This window comes from Elgaria multicarinata, chromosome 11 (assembly GCF_023053635.1).
Source record: "Elgaria multicarinata webbii isolate HBS135686 ecotype San Diego chromosome 11, rElgMul1.1.pri, whole genome shotgun sequence".
NCBI classification, from domain to species: domain Eukaryota; kingdom Metazoa; phylum Chordata; class Lepidosauria; order Squamata; family Anguidae; genus Elgaria; species Elgaria multicarinata.
In genome coordinates, this window is record NC_086181.1 from 25,174,524 (window position 1) to 25,185,948 (window position 11,425).

At 40.9% G+C, this 11,425-nt stretch overlaps 1 protein-coding gene across 1 annotated transcript; it reads right to left on the reverse strand.

The window, feature by feature from the left end:
- Positions 1-1,883: 1,883 nt before the first annotated feature.
- Positions 1,884-10,846, reverse strand: LOC134405550 (vomeronasal type-2 receptor 26-like). The gene is made up of 5 exons (XM_063136793.1): positions 10,703-10,846; positions 8,920-9,768; positions 7,276-7,497; positions 4,963-5,089; positions 1,884-2,785 (listed from the first exon to the last, which is right to left on the reverse strand). The coding sequence occupies exons 1-5, from the start codon at positions 10,844-10,846 to the stop codon at positions 1,884-1,886; spliced, it is 2,244 nt and encodes a 747-aa protein (XP_062992863.1).
- Positions 10,847-11,425: the final 579 nt, after the last annotated feature.

Consider the following 11,425-nt stretch of genomic DNA (forward strand, 5'->3'; position numbering starts at 1 on the left):
GCACCCTGAAAACGATCGTCTAACTTGCCTGTAAAAGAAATGAGGAAGACGCGTCCTTGCCGGCGCCGCTAGCGCCACCCACCTCCCTCCTCGCCGGCCGGCGAGGAGAGCTCGGCGAAAGAAGGCGGGGTGGAGAGCTTCTTCCATTCTCCACCCCGCTTTCTTCCGCCGAGCTCTCCTCACCGGCCGGCAAGAAGGGAGATGGGTGGCGCCAGCAGCGCCGGCAGGGACGCGTCTTCCTCGTTTCTTTTACAGGCAAGTTAGACGATAGTTTTCGGGGTGCACTGGGGTCGCATAGAAGCGCTCTGGGTACGACGTGCGGATCTCCCCCTAAACACCATGGGACCAGTATACCTGAGAGAGTGCCTTCTCCCTTACCCACCTGCCTGGTCACTGAAGTCATTGGAGGGCATGCTTCTGGTGGACCTTTAGTGTGATGGCCCCCTCTCTTTGGAACTACCAGCCCCTGGAGGTCAGGTAGGCACCAACACTAGACTGCTTCTGGCACCTCCTGAAAACAACACTTTTCCAGGAAGCCTTCATCAACTGATCAGTCACTGTTTTTATTGACCTTTGTTTTAAATTGAACAATTTTAATTCTCTGTTTTTAACCTTCTTTCTTTTTACTATTTTATCCCTATGTGAACCACTCTGGAATCTATTTTAGATATGGAGTGGTATATAAATATTATAGATACATTTAAAATATATATGTGGAAGCGGCAGACCCACTGGAAGAAGTTATCTCCTTTGTACTCACTCCAGTTTGACCTGAGGCCCTTAAAATCCAATCCCCCCAAGTGGCTCCATGATTGCAGTGCTGACATCCCCATCCACCCACTCTGAATAGTAAGATGTTTGAAGTGCCAGAAGTAGCCACTTGTTAATGGGGCTGGGAAGGAACTTTACCTGCATACCAGTTGGCAGAGATGGTGTAAGGGTGTTTACCTTCCCATTGCAAGGTTAATTCTCTTGTAAATAAGCTGATCTGGACTATCAGAAAATTCTTTCTGGATAACATTTGTCACAAATGTGTAGGAATGAAAGGCGTTGGGTCCATTGGTGAGGGGGAGTTTCACGCACCTGGTCTACATACTCAAGCTTCAGCAACAGAAAACAAAGTGATGGTACTAACATTGAAAGCCCTAAACAGCTTGGGGTCAGGTTATTTGAAGGAACGCTTTCTTCAATATATACCTGCTTGGACCTTAAGATCATCCACAGGGGTCTTTCTCCATAAGCCCCTGCCAAAGGAAGTGAGGCAGGTGGCTACTAGGAGGAGGGATTTCTCTGCTGTGGCACCCAGGCTGTGGAATGAGCTCCCCAGAGAGGTTTGCTTTGCACCTATACTGTATTACTTCTGTCGCCAGCTGAAGACCTTTTTATTTTCTCAGTATTTTAACACCTAATTTAACTTAAATTTAAACTTTGCTGTTTTAATTCCGTATTTTAATCTATATCAATTTCTTCTGTGTGGTTGTATCCTGGTTGTGCTTTTTAGATTGTATTTTGTATTTGTGTTTTTAGACTGTTGGTTGTTTTATTATGCTTTTCAAGGTTTAATTTTTTGTGAACCGCCCAGAGAGCTTCAGCTATTGGGTGGTATAAAAATGTAATAAATAAATACAATATGAAATAAATGGACGAGACAGAATTCTAGACACAGACAATGGATAGAATGGATATGAGCAATGGTGTACTCTACTTTCCCCTTCACAATATCAGCTTCTTTTTCCCCCAGCTCACCTGGGAGTATTTTTAAAAGATCTGAAAGAAATATATATCACAAAGCTGCTGGGAGGAAAATACTCAAGCATTCTGGTGGATGAATATACAAAAACCTCTGGATTGCAAACTAGAGCAAATCTCACAGAACCATTATTTCATTTCTTTCTTCTCATTAGGTGTTCTCTGTTGTTCATCTTAGACCTCAATACAATTAAGTAACATTTGGGGGCAAATATGCAACCAAGCAACCCAACACTGGAGACTAATATTGAGAAGATCTCCACAGCCACCATTTCTCTCCCCTTGGTGCTCAGGTAGGTTGGAACAAAGGATAACCACACACTGAAAAAGACCAACATACTGAAAGTGATAGATTTAGCTTCATTAAAACTGCCAGGTAGCTTCCTAGCAAAGAAGGCCACTATAAAACTGATAATTGCGAGGAAGCCCATATATCCCAAGACACAGTAAAACATAGTCACAGACCCCTCATTGCATTGCACTACAATTTCTCCAGTCACTGAGTGCATGTCAACATCTGGGAAAGGGGGAGAGGTTGCCAGCCACACAGTACAAATGCCTGCTTGAATAAGGGAGCAGGAAAGAACTATGTAGATGGAGATCCTTTTCCCCACCCACTTCCTCATCCTGGATCCTGGCTTGGTGGCCATGAAAGCAAGAACCACTGTGATGGTTTTTGCCAGCACACAAGAAACAGCAATTGAAAAGATGATGCCAAAAGCAGTTTGTCGAAGGAGGCATGTCACCTTCCCTGGATGGCAGATGAATAGCAAAGCACAAAGGAAGCAGAGCAGCAGGGAGATGAGAAGAATGTAGGTGAGGTTCCGGTTGTTGGCTTTGACCATGGGAGTGTTGTGGTGCTTTATAAATATTCCTAGCACCAGTCCTGTGATCAAAGAAAATGAAAGCGCAATAAAGCCTAAGCTGAACCCCAGAGGTTCTTCATAAGTCATGTAGGTGACAACTTTGGGTAGGCAAAAGTCATGTTTTGTGTTTGGATAGGTTTTGTCTATGCAGTTATGGCAGTCATTCATGTCTGGGGAAAAAAGAGATATTCTTAATGTCATAACCATGCCTTGATGTTTGCAATATGCTGTAAGAAAGATCTTTCACTCACACAGATAAGTACTTTATCATTTATTAATAGCATCTGTACCCCACATTTTCATTTAAAATGCTCAAGATGGTCTTCAGCCTACACAATTAAAATAATAAACATAAACAATATAACAATAAGTAATTAAAAAAGAAACAAAGGGAGCAGATAAAACAATTCAAGAAGTTTACCTCCTAAGCAATCTAAAAAGTTGCTTGCTCAACAATTTGAGAGGCCAAACATTTGTCAAACTACAAACCTCTCCACAAAATGCTGGAATGCCATTGGAGAATGGTCAGGGCAGGTCTTCCTAGGGAGGAAAAGGGCTATAGAAGTCCCTCTCCAATGCCCCAGCCAGATTGCAAAAGAGAGAGCTTCTGCAGTAGAACTGGGAATGTCAGAGGAACCCGTTGAGAGTAGAGTGGGTGGAGGTCACCGAGCTTTCATCGGCTCGCCCCTCCCAGGACTTTGGCTCATTTCCGCATGAGCTGGCCCAATTTGATCTGCGTCAAGTCTGGCCATTTTGCCAAATTTTTTTGAGTTTGTTTTTTTAAAAAAAAATATATGTGTGAATTAAATGTGTGCAAATAGAAATGTGTGCAAATTGTGTGCTTTATACAAATTTCAACTTTAATTTGTGTAATTAGAACAAATTGTACCCCAAATTTGTGCAAGTTACACACATTGCAGTCCCACAATCTGCAGACATTTCTGTTTATTTTTAAAAGAGGAAGAGTTTCTAGATTTCAGGAAAAGTCACATTTATCACCCTGGAAGAGAACAAGGGCTCAGCCCATCAAATCCCAAAAGAGATGGATTCCACAGTGATAGACATCCCTGTGTATAACATAATGAGTAGGCAGATTCATATGGAAGGGCATTGCCCTTTAAAATGTACTGGACCTAAGCTGTTTGTGGAATTAAATGTACTAACTACTATAAATTAGGTAAGTTGTTGCAAAAGTAAATTCATATGCTTCATATAACTGGCTCAAGTCAAATCACTTGTCCCTGTATTCTAAACCACTGATGTTTCTACACAATTTGCAAAGGCATCCCCATGTACAGTGTATTACAGGAATACAATCTCAATCCCAGTACAGCATGTCTCACAATGGCCTTCTAGAAAACCTTGTAAAAACACTCCTGTCCATGGTTGACACCTGGGCATCTACTAGGAGCAAAGCCTGATCCAAAAGTAACCCCCAGACTGCACACCTTTTTTTACAGCATAATGGCTTATAGTGAGCCATAAAGTAACGTTCATTCCCATCTCACAGGCAAAGATATAACAGCACTCTGATAATTTGAAAGACTCTGCTAGGGAACTCTGTGGAGATGTGAGGGTGGTGGAAAAGTAGTTCTGTGATTGCAACAGATGCCAAGTAATGAATTGTCCATAAAAAAAAAGCCTCTGTAACTATACATTATATTCCACAAGCCTGGATCTGCCACGCATGACATAAAATCTACATTGACATTCAGTCTCTTTCCAAATATGATTCAAAAAAATGTTAGTGGTCACCATCAAAGGTGAAAAAGTACTGCCTTTCCCATATGATTATACCTGCTTGCTGAGGTAATCAACAGCCTCACATCTGTCAAAAGAGTGATTGCTCAGAACATGGGACATGGCCTTTTCAGTGGACATGCCCAAAGTGTGCAACGTTTTACTGCCGTACTTCTTTAATTAAGCAATTCTTCTGGTGGTGAAAAAGCAGCCATGGGCTCATCTACACCAAGCAGGATATTCCACTATGAAAGAGGTATATAAAAGGAAGGAGCCACACCAAGCAGCATATAGCAGTATGAAAGTGATGTATAGTATGTCTCAATTGGCCCCAACAGTTGTCAGTGCACTTCAATACCGCTATAAAGCAGTAGTGTGGCTTCTGCCTTTTATATACCACTTTCATAGTGGAATATCCTGCTTGGTGTAGATGAGCCCATGTTTACCAGTTCTAGTGTTCAGTGGAAGCTGAGTCCCTTTGCAACCATGGAAACTTTTTTCCATTTTTAAGACATCAAACAAAGAAAAGAAAAACATTCAAGCTGTGTGCATGATTTCATATGCCTGTCTATCTGTAGTAAAGTAAATTGTACAGTATATTGCTTACCCTTCTGGTCTGAAATCTTCCCATCTGGACATGGAATGCAATCATAGCAGCAAAATGGCTCCCCTTCCTTCACTTTTTTGCTAGACCCAGGGTAACAACTCTCACTGCATACAGAAAGGGGGCGAGCCTAATCCATAAATAAAAAGTACAGTGAGAATCATGAGTTTTGAAAATTGTGAGTCTGGGGATGTTTTCTTGTCATTAAGAGAATATGGGGAGCATTGCTTTGTGGCTTCATCCTGCAGCATGTTGAATATGGTGAGGTTATATAGGCGGAGACAATCAAACAGCTGTTAGCTGACTTGAGAAAGAGGGCTGGAAATGACCTTCATTGAATGATCCCAACTAGTTCATGGGTGGAAATGGCCTGCCATGAATGACCACAACTAGTTCCAGCCTTTCAAAGGTTCCAAATGTTGTAAAAATAAATAAATAAATGTGTGGGATGAAGCCATGGAAATAACTGACTATGCAGTCTTATATACAATTACCAGTAGAAAAACTCAATGCTACTTCTGAGTAGGGCTGCACACAGCCTACCCCCAACTCACCTCAGAGACTATTTCACAGCCTCCAAAATGGCCACAATTTGAGTCAGAGTGCTTAACAGCTTGGCTGTCTCATTTTGGCACGAAAGCGAGATTCGGCTCCCCAAAGCAGGTCAGCCTTGTGGCTTACTGGGTGGTGGGTGTGCAGCTGGCACCAAGGAAGGCTGGGTGCAAGGTGAACTGGGAGTCCATTTCACTCTCCCCTCCCCAACCCAGAGCCACCACCACCAGGACTTACCTTCCTCTATGTCATCCTCTCTGAGAGCCGAGCTGCAATTTAAATGTAAGATTGCAGAGCTCTCTTTTTAATAGATCTATGGTTACAAACTAGAGGAACTGGCCATTATGGCCACCATAGCTTTCAACCGTAGATGTATTAAAAAAGAGAGAGAATTCTCAGGAAGGAGGTCGCATGGGAAGGTAAATCCCAGTGGTGGCAGCAGAAGGTGACGAGGGAGGGAGACGAGGGTGGAGAGGGAGGTGAATCCAATGGACTCGTGGATAGCCTCATGCTGGCTTTCCCTTTTGAATGAGGGGGCAGGAGGAGCAGCCTGCCACCACCCTGAATTGGCCTGAGGCAGTCCAAGGGCTTCAGCACTGATCCACTTCAGCTTCAAATGCCTCAGGCTGACCCGGCACCACCTCGGATTCAGGCCAAGGCGGGCTGAATCTGCCCATCTCAACTTGGATTTGAGGATTCAATCCAAGTTTGTGCCCAGCCCTACTTTTGAGTAGGATAACTTGCCCCAACTTTGTGGGATCTTAGTGCACTGTGAAGGTGGGGAAATATTTTCTGTGACTTTTGTTGGGGGTCATATATCACTAGTGCTTCCTATTAGAAACAATGATGATTCTATTAGCTGGAACATCATTGTTTTTCTTAGAGTTTAAACAAAACTAAACTACTGAAAAACTGCCATGTGGTTTGAAAATGGAGGCATTCCATATACTGCTTTTCTGCTGTTATTTCCCTCTTTTTATTCCATATTATTTATTTATTTATTTATTTAAGGATTTTTATGCCACCATTCAGCCAAAAAAGGCTCTCACTGCGGCTTACAAAAGTATTTCTTGACAGTCCCTGCCCACAGGCTTACAATCTAAAAGACATGACACAAAAGGAAATGGGATTGGGAGGGAGGAGGAGGGGGAGGGGGAAAAGGAAAGCAAATTCAGGCACTATAATCTTAGTTGCAAAGTTCAGCAGTTACAGTTGACAGCAGGAGGGAGGGGGCTCTCAGCTGGAGCTGGACCCAGGCACGGTGGAGAGGTGCCTGGCTGCTGCTTCCTCCCTCACTGGTGGCCTCTGCAGTCATTATTATTATTATTATTATTATTATTATTATTATTATTATTATTATTATTATCCAAAATACTGCAACAGATGTCATTGTGTTTATACAAAGTATAAATGCACAAGAGGGATATAGTGTCACCATGATGGGATCATATTGATAAGACATAATGGCCCCGTTCAGATAACACACTAAACCATGCTGCTTAAACACAAAATGGTTAACAGAATGCATTAACCTTAATGCATTCCGTTAACTATTTTGTGGTTAAGCAGCATGGCTTAGCATGTTGTCTGAATGGGGCCAGTGTGTAAATTTTGGCCTTACTGTTCACACCTTCTGTCAAGTCATTAAAAGCAGGAAATAACAACATGAAAGTGATATATCGAATGTGTCCTGACCCTAACAGTTAGTGCCCTTAAAGACCACCATAAAGAAGTAGTGTAGATTCTTACCAGGTTGGTTCTTACCTGGTTAAACCAGTTGTGCCAGGTTATGGCTTCCTCATTGATTATAAACACTTGATCTGGATGAGCCTGGGGATTCACACTCCCAATTTTCACTCTAGATACGTTTGAGGAAGTAATCCAGTTGATAATATCAAATCCAGCTGTCAATTTTCCATTCTGGTCAAAATAAACCTTATCCCTAGCACTGTTGTTAAATGAGACACTTCTCAGAAAGTGATGGAGCTGGTTTTAAAAACAAAAAAGACAAGCCAAGAACTTAGAAAAGGCTTAGATTGCTCAGAAGCAAAATGTTAATGGAAGCAACAGAATAAAGCTATGGCTAGTTTGGGGATGAAAAAATATTGATGGAAGAAGAAGTGCTCAGTCTTTATGACCTAGAGATAGCAGGAAGGGACACTCTGGCCTTAGAAATTCATTATAGGTTGGATTTAGACTTAGGCCTTAGCTAGACCTAAGGTTTATCCCAGGATCGTCCTGGGGTCATCACTGTTCATGTAAATGACACACAGGGGATCCCGGGAGCAGGCAGGCACAACCCCAGGACGATCCCGGGATAAACCTTAGGTCTAGCAGTTAACTCTGTGAATCAGATAATAACAACACTGGGTTGGATCCAACTGTAACCACAGTGTAAATCGGGTTGGATCTAGATTTAGGGTTAGGGTTGCATATACCTGTTCTTTCAAGATATTACTTATGCAACCAGATATTACTTGGGAGTCAAGGTAAGATTACTCAATACTATATATTTTTCTCTAAGAGTGAGTAGGTTGTGGGAGGGTTGTTTCGAATATGCCAACTTTGCAAAAACTAATTAGGTATTTTTATCCACCAGCCTCTTGAAGAAGGAGGGAATACCTAGTCCCCATCTTTTTTGTTACATGTGTGAAGATTTACAAGAGCCAACTTTGGGTAAATAATAATTATTATTAGAGTAAAACCTTGGGCTCAAAAGAAAGGCGGTAGAGCACCAATAGGCATTTGGCAATAATTATTTCTTCTTTTTTCTGCTTTTCAGGTCCAGTAGGTACTCCCTACATCTGGGGGATAAAACGTTGTTTTAAACATTTGTAAATATTTTTTTAAAAATCCATGTATTATCCTTTTCCCACTGATGAAGACCTTTATGGTTGAAACATGATTGGGGATTTTTGTTTGATGCTTATTGTATGTTGACTATTTTGTTTAAATTTTAAATGTATGTATTTTCTTTAAGATTAAAAAATATTTCCTACTAATATGATTTTATTGTAATAAGCATAGTTATACCAATTTGATGTATTGTTTTTATCAGTTTCCTTAAACTTACTTTGTTTTCAGGTTTGATTTTGGTTTAAGACAACACTTTTATACATTTCGGTTGGATCTATATTTAGACCAACTTAATAGGCCATTGAAATCAATGGGTCTTAAGTTCATGGCTAACTTGTCCTGGTTGATTTTGATGTATTTACTCTAAGGAGGACTAAATCGGTAACCAACCCAGTATATACTGTGCTCATGGTTAAATACTAAAACAAAAAGAGAAAGCTGGTTGAAATATGAATTATTCATGTGAGCACAGGAAGAATTTTGCAGAGACATTCAAAATATGTCATATTCAAAATATGGTTCACTGGCACATGAGGTTGTTTGGCCCATTACCTGCCAAACTGGTTGATTCTGCAACTTCAGTCCCTCTCTGACCACCACTGTTCTGTATTTGAGTCTAGTTGAAGACATGGCATTTAAGGCATGGGCCAGTGCATAGACAGCATTGTAAAGGCTGTAACTATGGCCAGTCATCCTAATTTCAAAAAAGGGGGCAGAAAGGCTCTCCAGCTTCTCATCCCCTGTGCAAATTTTCCCATCCATCTGATCCACGACTGTATCTGGGAATATACAGCCAAAGACCTGTTGCCAGAAGTTCCGAAAAAAGCCATCTTCTATTGTGCTGGAAGGCTTTCTGCTCTCAACATATTGACGAAATCCTGTTAATTCATTGGAATGAATTGTGAAAGCTATAGAACCATGGAACATTTCCAAAGGCCATGTTTTTTGATAGACAAATGAAGTTAGCTCCACCTGGGCTGTGGTTATCCACACTTTGCCTTTTGCCGTATTCTTCACAGTTAAAAGTGGAAGCCATCTAAAATATGCCATGGAATAAGATTCTCCATAGGCCACTAATACATTGGCTTTGCCACCCATCACTTTATTGTGTATGTTTGTCCCCTGTTTTATTAAATCCATCAATTCTGTGACAAAAGTGAGTTTAGGGATTCTTTCTATGAAGGCAAAACAAATACTGCTCTGAGAAAACTGAGGAAGTGCAGTTTGCACAAATCTTTCTCCGTTGTCATTATCTGTAACAATGACCCCAATCCATGTCCACCTGAAATGGAGAAGCAAAGAGAGAATCCCTGTGTACTGAAGGGTTTCCTGAGGGGCCATCTGGTAGAAGGAAAGTCCTGGGGTTTTGTCATTCATCACTGGATCAGAGCCATATATGAGCTAAAGATTGAAGAGGAGATAGAAGAGAAATAATTATAACTCTTAGATCCATCTCTGTTGCTGGAGGCTCAAGTGGCGGCGGTGGCTTGGAGTACCTTTTACCAGCTTCGACTAGTTCGTGAGCTATGGCCTCTCCTGGACAGGGATAGCTTGGCCAAGGTGGTACAGGCACTGATAACCTCAAGATTGGGTTACTGCAATTGGGTTAAAGCTCCAGAAGCTGGAGATAGTGCAAAATGCTGCAGCTTGGCTGTTGCCTCAAGTTGCCCTTTTCCAGCATGTAACTCCTCTGCTGAGGGAACTGCACTGGCTGCCTATTCACTACTGGGCCAGGTTTAAAGTTCTTGTACTTGTGTACGAAGCCCTAAACATCTTGGGACCAGGATACCTGAGAGAGCGCCTTCTCCCCTACCAACCTGCCCAGTCACTGAGGTCATTCAAGGGCATGCTTCTGGTGGTTCCACATAGACCCATCCTCTAATAGGAGTATTCCTTTAGGTGCCTCCTGAAAACATTATTATTCCAGGAAGCCTTTTCTTGATGACCAGCTATGGGTCACTGTACATGTTGCTTCTTTTAAAATCTATTTTAATGTGTTTTATTCTGGTTTTTTATTTTATTTTATCTTGTACACCGCTCTGAAATTTTCAATGGGGAGCAGGATATAAATATTGTAAATAAATAAGTGAGCCTTTTTATTAATTTATAACATTTCTTGGACACTTTTCAGGACAGCTTACAAGGCAGCTTACAACAAAAAACACAGAAAAGCAGTTAAAATGTTAAAAGCAATAAAAACATAATTACAAAAAACAAAAAAACAAAAACAATTAAAGACAATAAATCCAGCAAGAATTTGGTTTACACAAAATCTGTTTGATTACTTAAAATGTGAGAAACTCTCTTTCTATCTTTCTCTCTCTCGCACACATACCTGTGGAACTTTGTAGATATCTAAGACAGTTGCCACATGAAGGGAGATTTCAAAATCCAGTCCTCCAATGACTGCCATCATATTATTTTGGATGCCACATATGTAGTTGGGGACAAATCTTTCCAAGGCGGATATGAGAAGCATTGTTGCATGATAGGTATACCTTGCATTAAAATAGCTGTCAGATGTGGAGGCCCAATGTGATATTGGGTAAGATCTGAGGGTTTTCATTAATCTCCTTTACTGCAAATGCCAAGGCCAGGATGTGCTGGTAATGCTTAGGGACCAAACTAGGACAAGAGTTGCATCCAATATGAGACAGACATTCCAACCTTAATACAATTATATTACCACTCAATTCTAAATCACCTTTACTAATATTATTTATTACTTTTTATATACCTCCATTTAAGGCAATTGATAGCCTAAAATTGCCTACAAAAAGATCAAGCAATATCAGTGTTTATGCTCAAAATACTGTATACTGTATATTCAAAATGCTTGCTACTGTATTGGTAATGTATTTATTTGGAGAAAGTTGCTTAACTATATGCAATACGATTCAAACATACTTTCACATATTACATGCCCTGCATTCACATATTGCACTAGCTGCAAGAAAAATAAGAGCAGCTTTTTTAAACCATACTACTGTCAAATCCTAAGGGGGTTAAACAGAAGGAATATTTTAAATAAATCCTGATCATTTTATTGTATTCTTGT

Excerpts from the sequence above, each read along its gene's own strand:
- LOC134405550 (XM_063136793.1), bottom strand. The coding sequence starts at position 10,846 with ATGCTTCTCATATCCGCCTTGGAAAGATTTGTCCCCAACTACATATGT. Across the intron at positions 5,090-7,275 it reads GGCACAACTGGTTTAACCAG|GCTCGCCCCCTTTCTGTATG; the intron begins GTAAGAACCAAC and ends TTTATGGATTAG. Across the intron at positions 2,786-4,962 it reads GAAGATTTCAGACCAGAAGG|ACATGAATGACTGCCATAAC; the intron begins GTAAGCAATATA and ends TTTTTTCCCCAG.